The following is a 26,535-nucleotide window of genomic DNA, read 5'->3' as shown; positions in this document are numbered from 1 at the left end:
CACAACTCCTATCATTCCAACCAGCATGTCTGTTGTGCAGCAGGAGGCTAACTTGTATAATTGCAAAGTTCACAACATTAAGTTGGGGTGGAGGAAAGAATATCTCAGTAATTGACATCTGTAGTGCCCCAACTTCTGATTGTAGCTGGAACACAAAAATATAGTTTCCTTAGTCATACCATTTAGATTTCAAGATGGAAATTTGGGAAACATGCTGGTTGACTGATTTTTTTTTTTTTAAAGGACATTCTCTATTTCCTAGTTCAGATTTTTGTGTTGGTTTCAACACAAAATCAATACAAGATGTGTCTGTGTGGGTAGTCTCAATATTATTCTCTTCTACCAAGAGGAAGAAAGTATGTTATTGCAATCATACATGATGGTGGCAATTCAAGATCCAGGTTTTCTCAGTGAAATGGGTGGCATATAGCTTTAGAAATGTTTAGATGCTGTAAATATAAGCAGTTAAGATTAAACATTTTTACTGTAGAAGTTCCATCACAATTACAGTGAAACCTTAAAAATGAAGGAAGAACAACATTGATTATATTATCTACATGAGGGTCACTATGCAACACAAAAACTTCTCTCTGGGGCAAAAAATAAGCTGTAGTACTTTGTACTCTGTACATCAGGTACAGAGGATGGCAATTATAAGTGAATTTTAAATTCCAGTGGAAGGGGGCTATAATTCATAATGAACCTAATCCAAATTGAATTCATGGGATTTCATGTATAATTAATGCCATCTCTTGTAGAAACTTGATCTTCACCTTCTGAAATCTTTACTTCAGTTTGTAGACTGTATATCCTCTAAATGATGTAACTTGCAACTCTCATAATTTCTATTTCGTCATTTCCATAACACATCTAAGGGGCAACAGAGTACTTGTATCTGCTCCTGAATTCTTGTTTCAGGTCAATTTCTCTCTCTGAAACTTGTTCAGTGCTTTTTGTATTCCCAAAGTTTGGCAAAAGCAGAATGGTTGTATCCCTTACCAGGATAGAGGATATGTACAGAGCTTTCCCACAGCAAAACAAATTATTGCAACTTGATGAAAGCTTTTGCTATTGATATTTCCTGAAGGGAGTCTTGACTTCCATGAAAGAGGAGGGACTATTGCATTCTGAACAAATCCTCTGCAGTTGAAGAACATTTTCCCAAGGCAAACCCTCTTGGCAGTTCTAAGTAGGGGATTTAATGGCTTCTTTTCCAGATCTTTGGCACATGAAACATTTTGGACTTTTGAATCCAGCTCATTCCAGCTAGGCCATCACATCTGTTTTGTGATGGCTTATCATAGATATGTTATACTAATTTAATGTAGTATTATGTCTATTATCAAGTTGCTTGACAACTTAGATTAAAATAAATATGGCACCAGTTGAAACAAATATTAACAGTAACCAAATCCCAGTCCACTTTCAGTGGAGCAGAAACCACAAACACCTACCCATAAACACCTTAAGATTTAATATGAGACAGAAGGGACATCCCAAAACACAGATTTACATAGAATATTCAGTCTTTGTTCCTAAAACATTGCTGTGCTTGTGAGACCATCCAAAACGTATTTTTCTCTGTTATCAGATTGTCCTTGTCAGTAGATAGATCTTTGCAAGCCTGACCTGGCAGCTTCTAAAAGAGTTCACTTGACCCACTCTGCTCTATTTATATGAGGTTTGATATGGCTGGTCTCCTGGCAATATCTCCTCTTTCTCTGCCCAGAGTTGGATGCTAGGGCACAATCTAAATCTCTGCCTGAACCTTTCAAATCAAGACCAGTTGCTGGCTAGTTAGAGTCAGGGTGTGATGCATGTATGTTTAGTGTGTCATGTGGGATTAGTTCATGTTCCAAAAGAAATCATGACTACTAAGGAATGAGAAATGTTGGCACAATCCTGAGGTCATTACCATTGCCACCTAATCTACACAGGAAACTATTCTCTGTGTTGTTACTGGGATCCAGTTAAGTTGCTCAGCTGCCATGGTGTCTATTTTCCCCTTGCATGTTTCCTGTGAAACCATGATTTCAGTACCCAGAAGTGCTTGAGAACTTATTCTTTCTGGCAGGAAATGCTTGAGGATACTCTCCTGCTTCCTGCTTAGAAGGGTGCTTTGTGCTTTCAAGATGATACAGGTGGTAGAGAGCTGGGTTGGACTGGGATGGAAATGCAGGAATCCCATGGATTGTCACTTCAGTATCTCTAATCTACAAGATCAGAACAGCAAGGAAGCTATTCAGAGAGACTGTTCAATCCCTTACATTAGAGTTTTCCCAGGAAGAGCAAAGTAGTTGGCTTTAATTATGATGGCTTTATACATTAAAGAAAATGTATTGGCTGTGTTGATCTAGTAAGATTCCTTGAGATTCCACTGGATGAATCTGGAATGTTAACTAAAGCATGTTCTATCAACATCACAGACAAGACTTTTTTTCCCCAAGTGCAGCACAGCAAAGTGTTGTGTTCAATTTCATGGCAGGCAGGTGAGTTCTCCTGGGGCGTAGTTGGAACAAGCACTAAGTATGTATTACAAGAATGTAAGCAGAGTGTGCAGCTGCCTGGCAGAGTCACACTAATGGGTTGTTCTTGGCATGCAAACATGGTAGCAGATGTGAAATAGAGGGGGGAATTACTGGGATTTACAGCAAAATTACAGGTACACTTCCCCAGTAAAATGTTTAGAAACTGTAACATCCTTCAAGACGACAGCTTAATTGCTAATTTCAGCATCTCCTCCAAAATCTCAAGTTACAGGTCAAAGAAGGTGAGGTACTATGTTACAGCAAGCAAATTGAGCTGAGAAGAGTCTTGGTTTCAACTCTGCCTAATGCTACAGAGTGTGATATTTAGGCAGGCCGTGATCAGGAAGAGCAGCTCATCGCATAAAGTTATATTCCAGATATCGGAACATTAGGACAGCTTGCTGGCTTTAGATAAAGTGTGTTCCTAAACAGTCTTCTGGCACTGCTGGGAAAATTACAGGTGAGGCATGAAAGCAGTAGTCTTCCTTTTCTTGCTTACCTCTTCTATCTGATATTCAGTGTATGCTACTGATGCTTCCAGGCAGACGGCTTTTAGTGCTACCAATCAAAAGGCATTCTGCAAGACATCCTATTTTGTTTTCCCCTCCTTATTTTTTTTTAGATTAGAAAAAAGACAGGAGAAAACACGGTAGGAAAATGGCTATGTGTATGTGTGTGTTACAAAGAGGGACATAATAATATTCTGGAAATAGTATTCTGGACTCCCTTGTCATATTTTATGAAGGACAATTGCATAAGAAAAGCTTCATCTGGAAGCATCCAGTCTCTGGATGTTAAGGTTCCATCATCAATACTTTTGTGTTTACATAGGATCAGCTACACTAAAGAGCCTAGGAAATTTATTCTAGGCCATATAAGGGAGCATGTATGTGGGGGGGGGGATTAGAGAGAGATGGTATCACTGTAGCAGTAATCAGATTTTTCTGTTTTCATATGGCACATTATTCTCTTGAGGAAAGGTATCAGGGATGAAGGGAAGGGCATTAAGGAGGGGTCCTAATGGCTGTCCCATGTAATGAGTCCAGTATTGGGCAACATACTGAGTGGAAAGTCAAGTGAACATCAGCTATTGATTAGAAGCAGGTTAGCTAAGCTGCCCAGAGGAAGCCAGAAAACTGCAACTGGCGAGGACGTAGGGTAAGAATAAAGGACAAGCTATGACCTCTTTGTGATTGGTAAGGAGAGAGTGAGAGGTGCCTTCCACAGCAGTTTCAGTGCCCAACCCTGGAGAGTTACATCCTACAGTCAATGTTCCTGATTTGTGCTTACCCCTAGAACATGTGATACTACTGAAATAAGGCAGCTGCCTAGGACAATAACTCCTTTGATTTGGTACAAGATTGTTGGATGGCTATAGGGAAGTCAACTCCCCTATTATCTAGTACCACAAAAATTGAAGAAAGAGAAGGACAGGGGGTTATACAAGAAAAAGATATTGTATTTTCCTTGTTAGCAACTTTCATTCTATTCACAAAACTGCCTTTCAGTTTCCTGACCTAAGTAGGGACATGTTCACACACTCCAACAACAGTAGTTTATTGCAGCAATAACTTCACTTCTGTTGTGTCTGCCTTGCAAGTTCAGGAGAAATTAAGTACACGAATGGGGTGCTTAATCACTGAAGTTATTGCTGAAGTAAATTTAGCTGTTTCTCTGGATTCAAAGTTCTTCTGTGCACCTACATATGGAGAACACACTCACACATTGCACAAATTGCACAGACTATTAAAGAAATAATGTAAAGTATTTTGATTGTTTACTGCTTTCCTTTTTTCTTCAAAAAAAAAAAAAGACTCTTTCCCACCCATCATAAAATATGATAAAACGTATAATTGGCTAAGATGTGTGCAGGAATACACACTTGGAAATGGGATGTTCCACTCCAATTTTTTTTAAAAATGCAAAAGTCAAATGCTTTTTAAAAAGCCAATCAATTAAAACAAATACATCAGTAGGTAAGTAAGTAAATCCTTGAAAGGCCAATCATTCCAAATATATATTTCCAGATATATATTGTTATATATTTGGAAACAATGTATTTGCCAAACCAAACAAGTTCCAAATATATATTTAACAACAATTGCCTCTGCATCACTTTTCCTGGATGGATGCCTTTTTTTTTTTACTTATGAAAAAGTCACATTTGACAGAATCTGGTGATTAAAAGGGACAGAAGAGTGTGATGTGTTCCCTAGTAAGGAGAGGGAGAAAGGGATAATTTAGACACACTTTTCATATCCCAAATGATGTTAGCCACTGAAGGGCTTTCACCCTAAAGTAATAGCTCCTGGAATGAAACAAAAAAGTGAAGCAGCAATATAGTGAGGCTGTTGAAACCTGATTCCTAAACTTCTTTCTTTGAAAGGCTTATTTTACACTGACAGAGATGGAGCTACCTTGCAATAAAGGTGTGCTTAGGATGGTGGCTTTAGAAGGGAACACAGAGAATATCAAGCCCATGCCATCATTAGAAACACCCATAAAAATAATACAAAAGTAAATAGTACCAAGGAAAGCAAGGACTAAAGAGCATTTTCCAAACTGGGCTTTCTTGAAACACTTGCAAGAATCATGTCCAACCCTTCATCTTCATCTGTTTAACGGCTTACTAGCCAAAACTGCCAGACACAGAGCAAAGGTCTTTATTGCCATTCCTGTCATGCTGCTTTCAGTCACTTTCTTTTTCCCAGTCTACAGGTTCCTTCACATATTCTTGCATGTTCCACTTACATGGTCTGCAGGAAAGGGAAAAGGACGACCTGTTCAGTGTCTGAGTAGTTGCATTGTGGCCTCTGCATTGTGGCCTCTTCTTAGCGCTGCATTGTGGCCTCTTCTTAGGTAAGCTATTCCAGAGACTTGTGCCATCACTTAATTCCAAGTTCACAGAGCCTGCAGTCACCTGAGTCTAATAGGCAGGTTGTCGGCTGTCTCACAGAATTTAATGGCTGGCATGAAAGTAAGGCCTTTGAAAGTTGCAGTTTCTTTTCCTCTCCAGGGTTACGAGAGTAGCCCTACCCACTCTTAAGGCTAGCTGCAGAGTTTACCAGTCTCATATTCCACTGGGTTTGGCAGCTTGGCATTGAAGGCCTGCAGGGTAGACTGGATCCGACTTACTTCATTGTTGGCCAGTTTGAGCCTATGCCGAAGCAAGCAAGAGAAAAGATCAAAACGGGTTTTCCCAGGTGGAGAGAGACGGTTCACTCGGTCCCTGATCTCAATCAGTTGTAATATAGCAGAATCCTGGGAGCCTTGTGTGTAGGGGTAATCTAGTTGAAGGACAAGGTCCCGAATTGCATCAGATTCAAATGGCAGGCTATAGCCAAAGACTTGTAAGCTATTGATTCTCATATATCCTAAGTTCTTAGAAGGATCCGTTTCCAAAGGCTCATAAAAGATGGTTTCATTAGAGCTGTCATTAAGAGATTTGATGCGGCTCCGCAAGTAGACATGGACTGTTTCAAAAAAGGTCTTCCACTTGCTGCCTAAGGTGAGAGTCCAATTTTGGCACTGGCCAGAGGCATCCACATTAGTCCTTTCCCAGTCAGGGAAGCCAGTCTCATTGGTAGGCATAAACCAGCTCTCTGAATGGCTGCCCCCAAAGGGGTTGACGTAGATGGCCATGACTGGTTCCAAGGTGCTATTCTTGGTGAGGCAGATCTGGAGGGAGAGGGCCAGCATGAGGTGGACCAAATTTGGCTTGTATTTGTTGCTTTTCAGTGTTACCAGCATCCTCTTCCTCCAGGAGGGGTCAAACCAAGTCCCCAGGCGCATATCATTGCTGATGAAGATTGAATGTACTTCAATGCGGCTGTCCCGCTTTTGCAGAAGATATTTGAGCTCCAAGTCCTGCAAGTCTGTTTCCAGCCCTAAGTAATGCTCAAGGGACTCTGCCACCTCTGGACGGCACAACCCTAAGGTGAGGATATAGCCAGGATTACAGGATCCACACTGAGTGACATTATCTTCTGCACAGGCAGCACATTCTGGCCCTTCTCCTACAGCACAGGGGACGGTGACCTGACAAGAGGGCTGGTCATAAGGGCAGATACAGCTGTGGCTTTCTTCAATAAATGTCCCTGGCACAGAGGTTTCACTGCAGTAAAGGAGAGACTGAGCACGGCTCCACCAGTAGGTCAAAGGCCTAGAGGAAGAAGGTAAACAGAGAGAAAGGTGAGCTCTGGAATGATACTTCAGAAGCATAACGTTAGGTCTAGCCAGATTCTATGCTTCACCAACTCACTCCCCAAAGAAAAAGACTTTTTTCCCCCTAAAGGAAAATCTTATGTTGCAACACCCTTCATAGAATGCTAATGGTTCATTCAAGCTGAAATAAAAACGAATTACAAATATCTGAAATCTGTCAAAATGGGGAAATTCCAGACCGGAAGTTTCAATTCACAAGCTAAATGGAAATATTTTCCTTTGCATTACAAAGGCTGGGCAAATGCAATCCAACAGGCTTGAGGTGAGAATTTGAAACCAGAGGAACTGTGAGCTCTCAGACAATTTGGGGTACAGATTCAGACCACTCCCCAAGAGGAAAAGCCATCAGAACTTTAACAGTCCCAGCAAACTCTTTTTTCCCTACTTCTCCCACATGCTCTGGCAAATGAGGCTATGTGGGAGAAAGGAAAGAGGAGGGTTGGTCACTTCTCCCCAAACACAGAAGGGTCCATTCTCATTTCCTTAGCTGCATGAAATATCCCTTCCCTGCTCCTGCTCAAGCATTATACTTAGGGGGGATGTATTTTCCCCTTCCCATTCAGACTATAGCTATACTGTACAACACTTCTGTCTCCTCCATTCATAGGACTCCTCTCCATTCATACTTAGGTAAGACCCCTTCAAGTTGCAAGGGACACTGAGATGACTTTAGGCCCTTAACATTTAGTGACATTATCCAGAGTGCCATAAGGCCTAGAAATCCCAATTGATTTTGAAGTGTGTGTGTGTCTGTCTGTCTGTCTGTATATATATCATTAGTCACCCTGATTAAGGATGTGTGTGAGTGTGTCATTACTGCGGCAGGGGATAGAAGAACTTTGCCCTCAGCCTTGATTGTCTTAGTACTTTCTACATCAATCATTGCTATAGAATACTCTCTCTGACTCTTCACCCCCTCACCCCACCTCTGTTTTAATGAAAGCTGAAGAGCCATTCAACAATTATATGTCAAATAAATTGGTACAGATGACAGGTTTCAATCCTTTTTTTAAATAAAACATTAAAAACATCAGTCATATAAAATTAGTGGAAATGCTGGTGGTAGGAATAGCTGGAATCATCCCATCAGCACACATTGACCTTGGTTCTAAAGCTGATGTCTGATGTCTACAGAATTGTTAGAGAAAGTGGCTTCAGTATTGAACAGACCTGCTATTCTGGCTACATAAATTGACATACATACATACATACATACATACATACATACATACATACATACAATTCCATTTTTGGAAATTACTGAAAAAAAGTTAGCTAACATAAATTGTGCATTTATTTGCACATTTTCTTACCATAAATATTTATTTACATTTCAGCTCCAATTCTGTAATTCTCTCCTGTTATTTATCCTCTTTGAATCTTAATGCAAACAGCAGCTGGTCTGTTTTAGCCAGGCTGGCCCACAACATTTTAGCATCTAAGGTGGGGAACTGGTCAAAGTACACCCCTGTGCCCCTTGCTTGGGCCAAAACCTAGGGCATTCTCAATTATCCTTCATCCTGTTTTCCTTTTCTCATGGTACTGTTCTGCAACTACTACAGTAGAGGAGAATGAACTACTTAAAGTGCCTTGTTCAAAATTGTAAGTAACTTATAAATGCCTGAACAGCTAATATAACTTTTCCTGTATTTTTTCTTCTTTCAGATGAAGCACTAGAATTTTCATCTGTTTGAATAATCAAAATGGAGCTTCCCATGACTTCTTGGTTGCAAAGATTTGAACTGCCTTCTGAAAGTCTACAGTCTGGGCCAACTCATGCTTTACTGAGATGAATACAAAACTATCCTGCCTCTTCTGTGTCATTATGGAGTATTTTGTTTAACTTCACTTAGAGAAGTTGCATTCTCTACTGGGCATCATTACAGGAAATTTAGAAGTCTGTACAGAGGAACAAAAGCATTTGGAAAGAGATACATTCCAGAACTTTGCTACTTTGATGGTTGTATTCATTCAGGTAGGTTCACTGCCCAAAGCAACAATATCATCTGGTGTTTGTATTTTATGCAGTCCAGTGCTATTGTGTCCCAGTTGGGTCCAAGGTTTTTCCATATTTCATCATTACATCTCATAGATGGTCAACGTTGTGAGCATCTAAAGTTGAAGGACCACTAATATGTTGATTTTCAGGCCCATCAGTTGTCTTGTGTGCATATGACATGGCATGCCTATTTTTATTTTCATTTTTGTGCCACTTTGATGGTAACTTTGACATTGGTTCTGTGGTGAATTTTTATTTTTTAGATTTGGTCTCTAAGTGAAATCTTTAGTACTTGCCTTTCCATCACTTGCTGTGTTACTCAAAGCTTCTCTGCTTTCAATTTTTTTAGGCTCCACACTCCGCAGCTACAGCTCATCCCTCATAGGACTACAGCATTGAAGGTCTGCTCTTGCTTTGGCATTTTTCATTTGTTGGAGGATTGGTTTTATGAGTCATGCCACTGTTCTTTGGCATGATATCTCTTGGTCAGTCATGTGTGGCATTGATCTCTTGGTCAAGGGAGATGTAGGAACTGACATCCTCTATTGGCTCATCATCTAGTTTCACTTCATGGTATGGGCAGAATTGATTTCACAGGTATTGGGTCTCTCTTCTGTTGATTTTCAAGCCAATTGCTCTGCTTGCCATATTGAGCTCATTTAAGCACTGCTCAGCTTCCTTCCTTCTTCCCTCCCTCCCTCCCTCCCTTTAGATTCATATGGCCACCCATATCACAAGCATGACTCTGAGAAGCTAACAAAATTTAAAATATCAGTACAATAATCAACAATGAAGTAGCAAATAATAATAACAACAAAACAAAAAGCATAAAATGGCAGCCGAGGGAAACCTCCCAAGTCCCATGTGCAGGAAAACAGCCAGCTCTTAAAAGCTGTCCACTTTTAATGGGTCCACTTCCTTCAGGGTTCTGTGATCCTGCAATGCAACCTCCTTCTCAACCATCTGCCCTAAAAAGGGAAGGTTGAAAACAGAATGAAAATGATCCAAAATGGTTGGGTTTAACAATGGCTTCCTGAGGAAGGATAGACCACTACTTAAGCGTCGACAGGACCAACCCATCTCTCAAGGGCTGATGCTCAGACTGAACCACATGTGGTCTCCCAGGAAGCCTTGGCCAGCAGAGGGCAATTGATCTAACACAGAGGTGGCTGAACTCGCAGCTCTGAGATTCCTGCCCACTTCCTTGGGACTTCCTCTTGGAATTGTGTCTGATGATCACAATGTCATTGGTGAACCTGAGGAGTTGAATTTCTTGCCACCAGTGTTGATACCTTTGTCTCCCCAGTTAAGTGTTCTGAAAATTTCTTCAAGGGCTAATGTGAAGAGCTTTGGGGAGATATGTTGCATTGTTGGACACCTCAACATACAGGGATGGTGAATGAGCAATAAAAGAGAGTGATGATATTCCTGTTAAAGGATTATCCTCCATAATTTAAACTATGGCGTCATCTGCCTTCTCAATCTGGTGTTTGATAAGCTTCATCAACTCCACTTGACTTCCCCATCAAATGGCACTCCATGCTTTCAATGTTACAGAGGAAGTTCCAAGATGTTTCAAAATTTGCCATAGAGAAGTCAATGCAGAAAACACATAGATGCTTTATATTACTTTTAAAAATTCAGCAGCCTCACTAAAAGGTACGTAACATCACTGACCAGCAAGTTCAGTGAATGAAAATTACAAGGGTTTAAAAAAAGTTTGAGGGTTTAACTCTCTGCTCCATTCTTTCTTCTTGTATGGGTACCTTTATCATAGGCCTGACCTCTTATGTCAGCTATTGTAATTCCTCTATCTTCCAGTTTCTAAGAAGCACATTTGCCACATTAGTAGTTCCTGTAGCACTAGGAGTATCAATAAATTCAAGAAAATGTTCTACAACAGCTCTATAGCAGGGATATGTTTACTAGCTGGTGTTGCTATTTGTTGTTGTTTAGTCGTTAAGTCGTGTCCGACTCTTCGTGACCCCATGAACCATATTGCGCCAGGCCTTCCTGTCCTTCACTGCCTCCCTGAGTTTGCTCAGTTTCATGCTCATTGCTTCAGTGATGCTATCTAACCATCTCATCCTCTGCCGTCCTCTTCTCCTTTTGCCTTCAATCTTTCCCAGCATCAGGGTCTTCTCCAAAGAGATCTCTCTTCGCATTAGGTGACCAAAGTATCTGAGCTTGAGCTTCATTATCAGTCCTTCCAATGAACAATCAGGGTTAATTTCCTTTAAGATTGACTGGTTTGACCTCCTAGCAGTCCAGGGGACTCTCAAGAGTCTTCTCCAGCACCACAGTTCAAAGGCATCAATTCTTCGGCGCTCGGCCTTTTTTATGGTCCAGCTCTCACAGCCATACATTACTACTGGAAAAACCATAGCTTTGACTATGCGGATCTTTGTTGGCAAGGTGACGTCTCTGCTTTTTAATATGCTGTCTAGGTTTGCCATAGCTTTCCTCCCAAGGAGCAAGCGTCTTTTAATTTCATGGCTGCAGTCTCCGTCTGCGGTGATCTTGGAGCCCAAATAAATGAAGTCTGTTACTGCTTCCATTTCTACCCCTTCTATTTTCCAGGAATTGATGGGTCCAGATGCCATGATCTTAGTTTTTTTAATGTTGAGTTTCAAGCCAGCTTTTGCACTCTCCTCTTTCACCCTCATCAAGAGGCTCTTTAGTTCTTCTTCACTTTCTGCCATTAGGGTGGTATCATCTGCATATCTGAGGTTGTTGATGATTCTCCCTGCAATCTTGATTCCAGCTTGTGATTCTTCCAGCCTGGCATTTCTCATGATGTACTCTGCATATAGGTTAAATAAGCAGGGTGACAGTATACAGCCTTGTCGTACACCTTTCCCTATTTTGAACCAATCGGTTGTTCCATGACCGGTTCTGACTGTTGCTTCTTGGCCCGCATACAGATTTCTCAGGAGACAGGTAAGGTGGTCTGGTACCCCCATCTCTTTAAGAATTTGCCACAGTTTGTTGTGATCCACACAATCAAAGGCTTTTGCATAGTCAATGAAGCAGAAGTAGATGTTTTTCTGGAACTCTCGTGCTTTCTCCATTATCCAGCGAATGTTGGCGATTTGATCTCTAGTTCCTCTGCCTCTTCGAAACCCAGCTTGTACATCCGGTAGTTCTCGGTTCATGTATTGCTGAAGCCTAGCTTGTAGGATTTTGAGCATAACCTTGCTAGCATGTGAAATGAGTGCAATTGTGCGATAGTTTGAGCATTCTTTGGCATTGCCCTTCTTTGGAATTGGAACGTAAACTGACCTTTTCCAATCCCGTGGCCACTGTTGCGTTTTCCAAACTTGCTGGCATATTGAGTGCAGCACTTTAACACCATCATCTTTTAGTATTTTAAATAACTCAGCTGGAATACTGTCATCTCCACTAGCTTTGTTGTTAGCAATGCTTCCTAAGGCCCACTTGACTTCACTCTCTAGGATGTCTGGCTCAAGGTCAGTGATCACACCAGCGTGGACATCAGGGACATTAAGATCTTTCTTGTATAGTCCTTCTGTGTATTCTTGCCACCTCTTCTTAATCTCTTCTGCTTCTGTTAGGTCCCTGCCTTTTTTGTCCTTTATCATGCCCATCTTTGCACTAAACGTTCCTTTCATATCTCCAATTTTCTTGTAGAGATCTCTAGTCTTCCCCATTCTATTGTTTTCCTCAATTTCTTTGCATTGTTCATTTAAGAAGGCCTTCTTATCTCTCCTTGCTATTCTCTGGAAATCTGCATTCAGTTGCTTATATCTTTCCCTTTCACCCTTGCTTTTCGCATTCCTTCTTTCCACAGCTATTTGTAAAGCCTCATCAGACAGCCATTTTGCTTTCTTGCATTTCTTTTTCTTTGGGATGGTTTTAGTTGCTGCCTCCTGTACAATGTTACGGACCTCCGTCCATAGTTCTTCAGGCGCTCTGTCTACCAAATCTAATCCTCTAAATCTATTCATCACCTTCACTGTGTACTCACAAGGAATATGATCTAAGTCATACCTGAGTGGTCTAGTGGTTTTCCCTACATTCTTCAATGTAAGCCTAAATTTTGCAGTAAGAAGCTCATGATCTGAGCCACAGTCAGCTCCTGGTCTTGTTTTTGCTGTCTGTATAGAGCTTCTCCATCTTTGGCTGCAAAGTATATAATCAATCTGGTTTCGGTATTGACCATCTGGTGATGTCCATGTGTAGAGTCGTCTCTTGTGTTGTTGGAAAAGAGTGTTTGCTATGACTAGCTTGTTCTCTTGACAGAACTCTATTAGCCTTTGCCCTGCTTCATTTTGTACTCCAAGGCCAAACTTGCCTGTTATTCCGATTACTCCTTGACTTCCTACTTTAGCATTCCAATCCCCTATGATGAAAAGGACATCTTTTTTTGGTGCTAGTTCTAGAAGGTGTTGTAGGTCTTCATAGAAGCGGTCAACTTCAGCTTCTTCAGCATCAGTGGTTGGGGCATAGACTTGGATGACTGTGATATTGAATGGTTTGCCTTGGATACGCACTGAGATCATTCTGTCGTTTTTGAGGTTGTACCCCATTACTGCCTTTCCCACTCTCTTATTCACTATGAGTGCAACTCCATTTCTTCTAAGGGTTTCTTGCCCACAGTAGTAGATATAATGGTCACCCGAATTAAATTCACCCATTCCCGTCCATTTCAGTTCGCTGATTCCCAAGATGTCGATGTTCAGTCTTGTCATCTCATGTTTGACCACATCCAGCTTGCCTTGGTTCATAGATCTTACATTCCAGGTACCTATACAATATTGTTCTTTACAGCATCGGACCTTCTTTTCGCTTCCAGATACATCCACAGCTGAACGTCCTTTCGGCTTTGGCCCAGCCGCTTCACTCTTTCTGGAGCTACTTGGAATTGCCCTCCGCTCTTCCCCAGTAGCATATTGGACACCTTCCGACCTGAGGGGCTCATCTTCCGGCGTCATATCTTTTAGCCTTTTAACATTGTCCATGGGGTTTTCTTGGCAAGGATACTGGAGTGGGTTGCCATTTCCTTCTCCAGTGGACCACATTTTGTCAGAACTCTCTGTCATGACCTGTCCGTCTTGGGTGGCCCTGCACGGTATAGCTCATGGCTTCACTGAGTTACGCAAGCCCCTTCGCCATGACAAGGCAGTGATCCATGAAGGGGGTGTTGCTATTACAAAATGCATTATTCAATTCACATGTTCCATATGGCTGATGTCAGGTGTGCAGTTCAGAATAACAGAGTAATAATACCCTGCTGATTTTGTATTTGCCACAATCTTCTGTTTGGCTTTTGTTGCCTGTAACTCTATGATTTTATTTCATTTTTTATTTTTTCAAAGTAAAAGGGGTGTAGAATTTTTTTGGGGGGGATGACTGTTCTTCATACTCAGCTATCAATTTTACAATTTTAAGGAAATGTCCACTGTTTGGAGCATACAACTGATGTGAAATGTCACACAGTGCTAGCTTTGGGGTAGCAAGCATTCTCACAATTGTAGTGAATATTTTCAGAGCATTTTGCCTGTGAACAGATTCTGATGAAATTTTCTCTTGATGCTGATAATCTATGGTGACCTTTAATCTTGATGTCTGCTTAAGCTCTTTCCACTTATGGAAAGTTCTTTGGTGATTTACTGACTTCTCATGGCACACCAGATTTCTATGCCAGATTTTTACAGCCCTTTGTTCCTGAGGAACCCAATGTGGCTGGAGCATTACACTGGAAGAGTTTGCAACAAAACCATTTTGGAACAGTCTGGGTAACTAAGTACAAAAGCCATGGCATCTATACTTTGCCACTGCTAGGGATTTCACATCAGTAATAGGATAAACTGAAACATCTATTTTTATTGTTTTGGAGGAGCATGAATTTTTTCACTTGCTCTAACCCATGTAATACATGGCGAGTGCTCAAATGGGTCTACAGTCTTGGATAATCTACGGTAGATTTAAGAGATTTAATTTAACAGTAGCTGTTTCTTGTGGCCTTACCAAACTCTTCCCTGACCTAGACTTTTCTTCAGAAATGTGCTTGGTTACATCCATTTGAGAGCAGTTGTCAGGTCAACTGCACTTGGACTAACTAGAAGGGTCATCATGAACATTTGTGCTTCTGTATCTCAGAAAATCTGCTGAGATAAAAGACTTCCTTTGCTTTCTGTTTCTTTTTGAACATTGTCCCAGAGGTTTTTTTTTCTTTCACTCCTGGTTGCTGTTATGTGCCAGCTATGGTGCCTCTCTCTCAACACTAAAAAATAAGTAGGCTGGTAGCAGGGCCCATGTGGAAAGATATTTGTGTCTTAAGGACAAGTGTCTTCTACTAATATTTCTTACTGTGTCTCTGAGCAGTTGACTCTCTGTTCTCAAGTGGGTTCAAGGAAGCAGCTTCTTGAGAAACTTTTGTTCATCAGTCTAGGACCCTGGGGGTGCTGGAAAGACATATAAAAGAGTCTTCCTCCTTTCTCTCTCCCTAAGTTTCTCCTTTATGTTATTTCTTCTCACTTCCTCCTGTTATATCTCTTGTGCCCCACTTTCTTCAGCACAGTACTTTCTTGCACCTCTATGCGGAAGGAAATACATTTGCCCCGGCAACAATTTTCTACATTCTGGATCTTAGTATCAACCCCCTCCATAGTCTAGCATTTGAGGCAGCCATCTCGGTTTGCGTCCCAGTAAAACCAGCCCTGCACTTCAGCATGTACATCACATAAAAAGCCAGGAGAAAGATAGCAGCTTCTTTTCATTTCTTACTTTAATGGGTTCCCCCTATCATCATACACAGATCACTGACTTCCATACAGCAAACACAAACAGTTGCTTATGTGCTGGTGCCATGTACAAGGAAATGTTTACTTTTTATGTGGGACAGTTTCAGAAATACATGCCCATAAGGTATGTATGTATGACACTTGATATTCCACTACTATGCAAAACTGGGTGGCAGAATGAAGGTAAGAGAATGTTGACTGCATAATCTGTACAGTTCAGAATTCCATTGCTTTTCATTTTGCACCACATGGCTAGTATTCCTAAGCTTTTCAGATCTGAAATTCCATGGTAGATGGCAGCAGTTGTGCAAAAACTGTACCCAGAAGTTTTCCCAAAGTCAATCCAACATAGAATTCAAACTCGCTTAAGCCCCAGAAATGAATGGGCTTAAGGTAGCATTTCTCCAAATGGATCTTTCCGTAAGTTTCACCTACAACTATCTTTTCCCTGAATATTATCCCTGAGTGTAGATGTGTAGGCCAAAACATCTGGAGGATCAAATTTACAGTGCAATGATCACATTTGTTCCCTAATTTAACTAACCTCTCCTTTAGGAGTTTGAAGCGAGGTTGCCTGGGGCAGCGTTTGGCCAGATTGAAAAGGCGTCGGACAATCCGATGGCTCTTCTTGGACAGCATCTTCAAAGTCATGCCCAGTTTTTGATAGCGATGCTGAATATCAAGATCCACTGCCCAATATTGGGAGATGGCAGTTACGTTCAAGAAGCGATCCACTGGCAGCTTCTTCACGAGGGACTGTAGTTCTTCTGGGAGGACAGAGCAAAATGTCAGCTAGAAGAAAGCATTGGAAAGCATCACCAAGTTGCTATAGTTTGTTTCAAAAATTAGAGGGTCAGGGAGTCAGTTGGGTCCTGGACCATGCTACTTGAGGCTGCTGAGGGTGAGAGGTGAGGGCAGTGGCTCCTGCAGATCAAAAAAAAAAAAAAAGTAAGGACCTTGAATTGGTCATCAGCAGGGAGTCCTTGGAGAACAGAATAAATAAGTACTCAGATCCCTAGGGTGAAATGTATTTACTTCTATTGAAATAATAGTAAATAGTTTTAAATGTGCATATATACAAATAAAGTATTGTCTGCATATTTTATTCAGTTTTATATTCTCCCATGTCATCTTTCTGTTGATGGGTTTCTTCTTCTTTACTGATAACCTTGTGTAATTTACTCTGATTATTCTACCTTTTGAAATACATTGGGGAATGACTTATTAATTTACATTTGTGTCTAAAAAGATTAACCTCTTATGTTTATCTATAACGGGTACATATCTATTACAGGTGAGGTAGGGGACCAAATAATGTATAACAAAATTGGGAAAAGGAGAATTATCCTGAATCCACTGAGATAATATTACCTTCTTTCCTTCACATTTTCAGGACAGAGGTGCTGAAAGTTACTGGAGCACCCACACAATTCCAATCAGCAGAAAACTATCATTTTTCTCTCAGAGCATTCTATAGCATAGCTAACAAATTGTCAGAATTGTGATAGTACTCCACTGAAGTCCATTCTCCAGAGTGTACATCCTACTCCTAAGAATGTTCCAAATCCCTCCTTTCAATTTTGTAATTTGAAAATGGGGCTATAAATTAGATTGGGTAACCACCTTTCAGTCAATTTTCATTGTACGCACCTCTGTCAGGATCCATATTTACAATTCTTGCAATGACCAGCTGCAATTCAAACATTGGGGGAAAAATATGTGTGGGTTGACTTGGAACCTATCTCCATCTTATCATCACAGGAGTAACACTAGTTTGAACTGTTGAGAATTTGGAAGCAGAAACTTATTTAATTATTTAAACATTTTTAACACCCCCTCCCCAAAAAAACCCCAAATCCAAGAAAAAGCAATAACAAGAATGGAAAGAAATGGCTGGGGTGCAAGTCTCACCACTTGCCATCTCACTCAACTACAGCTTGTTTGGTCTCTTGTTAGTAGCTAAGAAACCTTGGGGGTCAGTGAGGGGAGACCATTCATGTGGAGGAGAGTGGCAGCCCTTAATCTCTAACCTCCATTCCCCACTGGTTAAGTAAGCACTGGCTTACAACAGATTTATTGAAGCTGACATACTGTATTCGATTTAGAGAGGGAAGAATTTAATACATATATTTTTAAAACCACCACCTTGACATTCTTTGGAAATTCATACGGTATTGGGAAATAAATTATAGGAAAAGCAATTTTAGTTGGATAAATGTTATTGAAGCTGAATCCAATATTTTGTGTCTTGTTTTAAGAGCTATGATGTTCGCATACATTGTATAAGCCCAGTAAGTATCCTGTATTTGATGTAATTGTATCAAGTGGCCTTCTTTTTATATAAACTAATATTTTAAAGAGAATAAAAATGTCTTCATTTTCTACTGAATATAAGCTAAACAATGTTCAACTGAACAGAACACACATCCTTCCATCTCTCTTTCTAACCTCTCCTTGTCTTGAATTTTAGATAGTAAATTCTTCAGAGCAAAGTCTTCGGACTGTTACTTTGCAAAAATGCACCATGCACATTAATGGAACTATATAAATAATAATGATTACTAGAGTAAATAAAAAACATTTTTAACTGAAATGTAAAATTCAAATGTTCAGTTTAACAACTATCTTGCATACATTACTTTTCTAAATGTATAAGACACTAATGAAATTTTCTGTAAACCTTCATCCATCCAGTTTATGTACAGATAATTAGACTTAAACTGTTGTGTATTATTTTATTTTTTAAAAAATCCATTAGCTGTCTTGAGTACCCCAGAGATGGAAAGGTAAGACACAAATTTAAATTATAAATTAATAACTATACTGGAGAGTGCCAAATGATTCTTTGTATGATTTATAATAATCATCATATTTTTTCCAATAAGCTTGAGTTATAGGAAAGAAATTCTCTGACGTATTTCTTCACTGGATATGAATGGATTATTCTTGCAGAACTGATGCAGAGAAGCAGTTGAATTGTTCATCCTTGAGAAAGGCTTCTCAAAACTCAGTCCACTGACTAATATTCTTCTGAGCCTATATAACGTTTACTCATATAGTTTTACTCTTCATACAGGTTGTTAAAGTATGTTTTCCGTTTTAATACAGAAAGTGAGAGTGCTTAAGTATTGGAAATTTGAGAGTGAAGTATATTTTCATTCATGTTCCAATCACAGAATACCTAAAAAAAAATCTAGGCTTATCCATATATGTCAAAACCTAATTTCATTTTTCCCTCAACCATGTTGAGGGAAACATGGAACCTAGAAACAGACTTCTATTTGTGAATGAATGAAAGTAATCACACCTTCAACCTGATGATTCCTGGTGCTCTTATAGGCCTGATTCAGCTGCTGGTCAAATCATCTGTAACAACTCTCAGCATTTAGTTGGCTGTAGGCCAAGGGGGTGATTTAGCCAGCCTGATTTCCCCTAAAGATTATTATTGCTGATTATATGACCATGCTCCATCTATATAGCTTAGGCTGCTGCACTTGTTGTAAGCTATCACAATTGGAAGGTTATACAGTAGCTATATTTCTCCCTAGAGTATCTAGTAGAAAGTTTGCAATCTGATGCCCTTCAAAAATATTTGATTTTGATTCTCATCAGTTCTAGACAGCATAGCCAATAGCAAGGGTCTATTGAAGTTGCAGTCCAAAACATCTGGAGGGCATCACCCTGCCTACATCTAATCCAGGATAAGCACCTTTCTTTTATAAGGTATTTCCAGACCTCACTGAATTCCCTGGAATTAGGCATGATTAGTTCATAAAGGAAGAACATTTGGCAAGGTATTTATTATGGGTTGCAATGACTTGGATCAAGGAGAGTTGGACTTAGATACCTGAAACTTTTTTTATGAGCGCCCAGTTTGGATCAGTCAATAGCTCCCACCCTGAGCTCACAGAGTTAGTTTGAAGAGAATTGGAGAGGGAACAGAGCTATGCACACAGCCCAAACTCCTTGAAGTCAGAGGTAGAAGATCCAAATATATCAAATAGCAACATTTCTGCATGCTGCTCACTCTTTCTGACTTCAAGCCCATGATGTGACCTGCTCTAAAAACCTCTAAAATAATGTGCAAAGTACAGGAGGGATGCTTACAGAGACAGAGAGGGAGAGACAGAGAGAGAAGAGTGAGCTGAAATGCCACTATCTGAAGTGCAACAGAAAATCAGCAGCTTTCTCCTAACAAGCTATCATGGTAGGATAGGGGTGAAACCACGTTTTATAGCCAGGGCCATACTTTTATTATTTTATTATCCATATCCTTAGAGGACTGCAAGGACATGGTAATAATCTGAAATTGTTACCAGAAGGGACAGGGTTAAAACGTTCAACTAGTTTTTAGGAGGTTTTTAGGATTTTACAGGAAAATCAATTAATATTTATTCTATTATATGTATGTATGTATGTGTGTATGTATGTATGTATTACTGTAAACCACCCAGACTCACTCTGCCATGAGATGGGCAGTGACAAATTTGAAATATAAATAAATAAATAAATAATAAAATAATTGCCTTCATTCTATCACAATTTTTGTCCTGAATTTATTTTCCAAAGCTGAGCTGCTGAAAACTTCCCACAATCTTGGGGAGTTCTAGGGGCTGCAAAAATGGGTCTGGAGGCTGCATGGAGCCTATAAATTCTGGTTGCCCATCCCACAGTAAAGTGCTTTGGTCCTCTACATCCCAGTTCAGACCCTTACTTCTTTGTAATACTTTTCTAAAATAAAAGCAATAGGTTTTAGAAAAGATAAGACCAACTCACACAATAAACAAGAAGAATGTAGTCAAAAACAGCTTAACATATATTGTGTTGCATTACTGTACAGTACAGTAATGTAATCTCAGTAGTCTCTACAGCAGACTAATATGGCAATCCCTTCAGAAATTCCAAAGAGAGAGACAATCAGTTCCAAAAATTGATCCTTCTCACGAAAGAAACTACACTGATATCTGCTTCAAAGGAATATTAGGACTGGTGATGCTACCTATTTCTCCAAATAATAATGAGGCCATTTACAAGATTAGGAATTCCCATGTTCTAGACACAGATGTAAGAAGTTTTTTAAAAAGATTTTTAATGTATTTTGATGTTCTTTTTGCTTTTGCTTTTCCTCTGCTGTACCCTGCTGAAAGTCATGAGTAGCTTGATTAACAAATATAGATAATTAATTAATTAACCACAGTCACAGTAGGCTTGCAATTCGTGTGAGTTCATATTTGTAAGTAATAGAACATTTCAGGCTTCAGGGAAGATGTCATAAGGACTAACCACTTGATGGCCTTCCCAGACAGTTTTTCCTCATTTGAAACTGAGCATGCTGGGAACACACAGTTTTCTAAAACTGGAAAGAGTCATGCTTGTTACTGATGGCACTATTGATGGCATAGTTCAAAAAATGTGACATCTATCTTCTCCTAAACCAATGTCTTGAAAATCCATATATCCTCATCTCACCTGATTCCTGAAACTGTTGGTTGTGACTCTCCCAGATTTCCTGGATCTGGAAAAGGCTCTCTTCCATAGTTTGGATGTCAGTCTCAGGACAATTGCATTGTGGGTAATTAAACCCACATTGGCACCAGCAGTCATTATCTCGGCAGAGCAGCTCCCCCTCTGAATTGCAGGTGATGTAACTTAGGGCAGCAGCAACAAAGCGTTCTCGCAGGTACTCAGGTAGTACTGCCTGAAGACCTGCAAAAGATATACAATGTCACAGGCCTCAGTACAGCGATATCCACACAGGGAATAAACAGGTATTTTGGAAATCAAACTGCTGCCTTCATAGTACTTTTCAGGAGAATAAACATTTAAATATTACTAATTAACTTTTCAAAATTTTAAATACAAAAGGAAAAAGAGAAAAAGAAAATGAGGCAAAAAAAAAATTGGTAGGGTCAGCTAATTGTTGGCAAAGTGGTATTTAAAAGGTAACACTGATATCTGCAGAGGCTCTCTTGGACAAAAAAATACTTCACATATTAATTTTGTTTTGGGGGGCTAACTGGCTATTTAGAGATGTTCTTTTCTTAAATTTATACACCAATGTTCTGGAAATTAACAGGTAGCCTGCAGATATGTATATGGTATATCTTTAGGATTGCAAAAATTTGATACTACAACATTGGAAGACTACCCATTCTCAATTAAGTATGCAGTAGCATGAAAAGGTTATCTTTCTTTCTATAGCTGAACAATCATTTTACTGCCATGAATTCCAATTGGGATTTATTTAGAAATTTAGTATTTAGAAAATTTAGAAAACTGAATTGCATATATATATATATATATATATATATATATATATATATATAATTCATTTGTTTCCCTTTGTTAAGCAAAATGACTTCAGTGTTGATAACTTAATTGTATGAGACATGAATATAAACAAGTTTTATCTGGCATATTGAAGGTATCTGCTTTTATGGTTTTCTTATTTTTCTTCTTCTTTTCTCTCTTTTTTTTTTATACATAAAACAATAATCAAACAAACAGCCCAGGCAATGAAACAATTGTGGTGGAATCTGAAAACTTATCTTCCTGATGATTAAAACATTTCTAGAGGAAAACATAAGTAATATTTCCACATTCTTCCAATATTGATCCTCAAATGTAGAATGCATTACTATGATAGTACAGCACAACCAATGCTATCATCACATCTTGATGAAAAACTGAACAGCTAAAGACAGATTGATGAGAAAAGCTTAAAATTTAAATTTTTGCTCACCACAGCTAAAACAAATATGTTCAGAGTGGTAAATGACTCTATGGTAGTGATTTTAACTTGATGCAGAATTGGTCTGAAGATCTACTGATGTTCTGTTGATTGCTGGATATGAATAAAGTATGTACTGATCATTGGTAGTGTTTTCTCTTGATAATTTCTGTATTATTTCGCATCAGAGAAGGCTTCCTAACGTTATGATTACCACACTAGAGCCACAGGATCTGATTTCTTACAGCAAGGTCTCCAGTGAAGCATAGTTAGATAAGCTATACTGAATGAAACATTCTTAAGGGTGTTTGGTTTTATTACTGAGACCAGTTTCTTCATAGACAGGCCATAGATCAATCCTGCCCAGGAACCCTTCTCATTTGGCTAGGAAAATCCTAAAGTTAGATCATTCCTTGCAAGTGAGCTCTACCCTAAGGTAGAGAAAATACTGTTTGCTCCCTGCAAAGTGAGGAAAAAGCTGAGACATCCCATAGCACTGGAAGGGAAGACATTATTTGAGTTTGCATGTCTCAGTATGATTCCTTGTTCATTTTGCTACTATTGGGTTCATCAATTAGGCCTCCTTATAGACTTTGTCTTTCCTGCTACAAAGGAAATTGCCTGCAGATTATCAGAACAGGCTGTTCTCCATAATCAGAGAATACTGTCTTTCTGGACATATCTATCCTCCTCCACTTAACAAAAAAGGAAGATAAATTCATATTCAATAACATGTGCTGGCAATTTGACACAGCATTCTAAATCATACTGACAATATTGATAATATTACTTAAGTAATGCACACATTTTTAAAACACATTTTCTTCAGTTGGAGACCATCTATTTGCAATCAACAAATTTATAGCCATATCAAGATATTTTAAGCTGGCAATGTAAATAATGCCTCTAATCAATTCACACTCTATAGTATCCATTAGTAATTGTATATACTGAAGGGGCAACATTAGAACCTCTCTCAGTTCTGCTAATTTGTGAACATTCTCTTCATGGGAGCATACACAGTCCCCAGCATTTGTGTATCTGAACAGTCAAATTTTAATATTCCTAATGTATACCTGTAATATATACAAAAGCCAAAAGCTGCAATTGGGCAATATGTTATGTTATTTATTACTTATTGCTGTGGGTATGCCTTTGAGTCAGCCTTGGCTCTTGGCAACTGCCTGGACAAGTTAATTAGGACCAAAAATTACACAATTTCTTCAACTGACATTTTTTGCCTAATGACTTATAATTAATCTCCAGTTTTGCTAATATCAAGGCAATCATATTTCTTTTACTTCTTCTCTGTACTCATCCAGAACCTGTGTTTTTGTTCAAAGCACAGCCCTTACATTTTCTGAAATCGGGGAATGGGATGGCAAGCCGTTGCTAATACGTACTAGTGGTGGATGCATTTAGTCTACGCTGAACTTCTGCCATTTTGACTCTAAATTGCATTTTATGTCTACAATATCTAGTCTAATGGGGGGAGGTTGTCTATTTATTCCTTCATCTCACAGCCTAAAGAAATTTCTAAAATTTTGAATTTTTTCCTCTCATGGACTAGCATAGTTATTCTTGTATATTTATATGTGTCTGTGAATATATGACATGTTAATGAAATATTCAAATAACTTGTGCTTCTGTTCCTAAATATGTGATGCAGTTATATGCCTCAGCTAGGTACTTGGTTGACCCACATGGCCTGACATGAGCCTCTTGGTTAACTTATATGAAAAGCATCCTCATGTTTGCTTTAAGTGGGATCAGTGGAGCTCTATAATCATCATTCCCACTGAAAGACAGTTATGATTATGGAGAAAAGCCTGTTCTGATAATCTGCAGGCAATTTCCTTCACAGTGAGAAAGACAAAGTCCATAAGAAGGCCTAACTGAGGAACCCAATTGCAGCAAAATGAAGAAGGAATTATACTGAGACATGCAAACTCAAATAATGTCTTCCCTTCCGGTGCTATGGGATGTCTCAGCTTTTTCCTCACTTTGCAGGCAGCAAATAGTATTTTCTCTTTTCCCCCGAATGGTGGAAAAGAGATTAGATTGGCCCCATCCCTGTTGTCCTTTCGTAAGGCCTTGAAAACTTTGCTTTGTACTTGAACCTGGAGCCCTAGGCATGGATTAGAGCCTGTCTCCTGGTTGTATGGATGATAGGTTAGATCCTGCCCGGCTGCTATATGTTTTTATTTTTGTTTTATATTATGTATTTTGTGTTTTGATTTGTTTTATTGTAAGTCACCTACAGTCACATAAAAGTGAGATGGGCAGCTATATAAATCAAATAAATAAATAAATAAATAAATAAATAAATGCTATGAAAGTATGCATCAGGGACGTTTCTATGGGAATTATCTTGGGACAGGATGAGTTATAATCAGAGAATCATAGAAGCAGAAATTAAAATTGCAATCAGTGTGGGGAAAAGATGCTGATGCTGAAATGCCCTTTGCCATATAGTTTCCAAAGAAAGAAAGCAAAGTTGTTTTAGTCAGAAGAGCGATATCTTGCATTAAATGCATTTTGGTATTTTTTATAGCAGTATATTACAACGACACACATACACATTACAAAGTGAGTGTTCAGTGACTAATGCAGATAAAAAGAGCAGGTGAAAAGAGAAACAGCCTTACCAAGTAGCTGAACTTTGTTTTCTGGGCTCTGCACAAGAACAGAACTCACAGAATCAAGGTTGTCATAGTTACTGCAGCCAAGTGGCCCTGTTCTGGTTTCCGTTACCTAAAGGTAGGAAGAGTACAGCTTTAACGTAACCCCCTAAGTAAAAGAAATAAAAGGTAACCCTTCTGACCCAAGGAGATACGTGGTCTGCCAAAAGGTTCTTTGGATTGATGAAAAAGCTGGCGATTGGAGGCAGAAAAATGGTGCAGCCTTTAGAATTCGGTGGCTCAACCAAATGTACCATAGCAACCTTTCCCAATGGCCAGAGGGCACCAGCCTAATGGCGTGCTTATTAAAAGATTATGGAAACTGAAGTACAACACACCTGGAGGGCAGATCTTGGAGGAGGCTGCCATATATAAGAAGGCTGCTGTTTCATAAGGTTAGATGTGGAAACAGAATTGGCTACCATCATACCATTGCCTCCTCTACTCCACTTACATCATCCTGCCAGGATGGTAATCTCACATATACACACACCCTCTGCCTCAGAAGAGTTAATCCAGGTTCTGCTTCTGAATTCCAGCTTCTTCCACCTGGCTGTGTTATGGGCAAAGTCAGCAACTCATCGTCTTTCCAGTGATTTTCCCCTGCTAGTGTAAGATGTCTACAAAAGCTTCATTCTTCACCTGATCCTGCTTATATGGGCCTGCATTGGGGTAGATGTAACAGGCATCTAACTGGATCCAGTTGCAACTGGATCTTGAGAATCTCTTGCCTTGCTTCAGTAAGCCCCCTCCCATTCATTATGGGAAATACATAATTACAATAAAGCTAAAGAGACAATCCTTTCATCTGAAGAGCAAGTTCTTGCTTCTTGCCTATTCTCACTGCCATTATGAAAGGGCATTCCCATTCCTTTTAATGGCCCTTCCTATTTTCTCCTTTTCAAAACGTCAGTCTTTATCAAAATCTCTTGTGAAATTCCACACATCCATTATAATAAGTCATGTATATTAAGTACCCATTTATAAAATTGACCAGGTAGCATAATTTATTCATAGTAGAAACTCTGCATTATGTAGTATAGGATCAACACTAGATATGTCATAGACAATATGTAAAGTGTCACCACAATTAAAATATTGATAGCAGCGAGGAAGGGAGTCTCTGGTTTTATCTTAGGCAGTGTTAAGAAGAGGGGGTGGATATAGTCTTTTTCAAACAGCCATTTGCCTCTCAAAATTGCACCAAAGCTGGTTTTGTCATGAAGGTAGGAATGTATTTGAGAGTGAGGGAAGGAAGGAAAGCTTTGTTTTAACTGGAAAAAAATGGTTTGCAAGAAAAGGATTTATTATCCCGTGCTGTTTTGGACAGATTCAGATCTAACCCTAGCCCTAAACAAACACAGCTGATATGAAACTACCACATATTTCATGAATCACTTTAAGAAGTCAGCATCTTGAGGCACCTCCAAATGGATCCCAAAATTAAAGCAAAATGAATACAATTTATTAAAAAATAGTAAATATGTCATGAAGTCACCATATTGTGAGATTTTGTGCAAGAACACCCCAAAATTGTGTGATTTCAGTCATTCAATCCTTTTTAAAAAATGAAGAAATGGCTGAAAAAATGGCCGAACCACTGGTT

At 39.3% G+C, this 26,535-nt stretch overlaps 1 protein-coding gene across 1 annotated transcript in view; it reads right to left on the bottom strand.

The window, feature by feature from the left end:
* Positions 1–4,007: 4,007 nt before the first annotated feature.
* The window catches only part of BRINP2 (BMP/retinoic acid inducible neural specific 2), a 44,979-nt gene continuing 22,451 nt past the window's right edge, over positions 4,008–26,535 (bottom strand). The window contains exons 4-7 of the mRNA XM_088153299.1: positions 24,897–25,002; positions 20,988–21,224; positions 16,063–16,285; positions 4,008–6,690 (exon numbers count right to left, since the gene is read on the bottom strand). Of these exons, the coding sequence (XP_088009425.1) occupies positions 5,577–6,690; positions 16,063–16,285; positions 20,988–21,224; positions 24,897–25,002 (1,680 nt within the window). The 3' untranslated portion in view covers positions 4,008–5,576. The remainder of the gene's footprint in view (positions 6,691–16,062; positions 16,286–20,987; positions 21,225–24,896; positions 25,003–26,535) is intronic.

The sequence above is a fragment of the Python bivittatus genome, unplaced genomic scaffold (assembly GCF_059951505.1).
Source record: "Python bivittatus isolate LINGU-HERP-01145 unplaced genomic scaffold, Pbiv_v1 ctg000700_np1212, whole genome shotgun sequence".
In the NCBI taxonomy this organism is placed as follows: domain Eukaryota; kingdom Metazoa; phylum Chordata; class Lepidosauria; order Squamata; family Pythonidae; genus Python; species Python bivittatus.
Note: the sequence above shows the minus strand (reverse complement) of the source record. Positions and strands in the feature narration are given on the sequence as shown.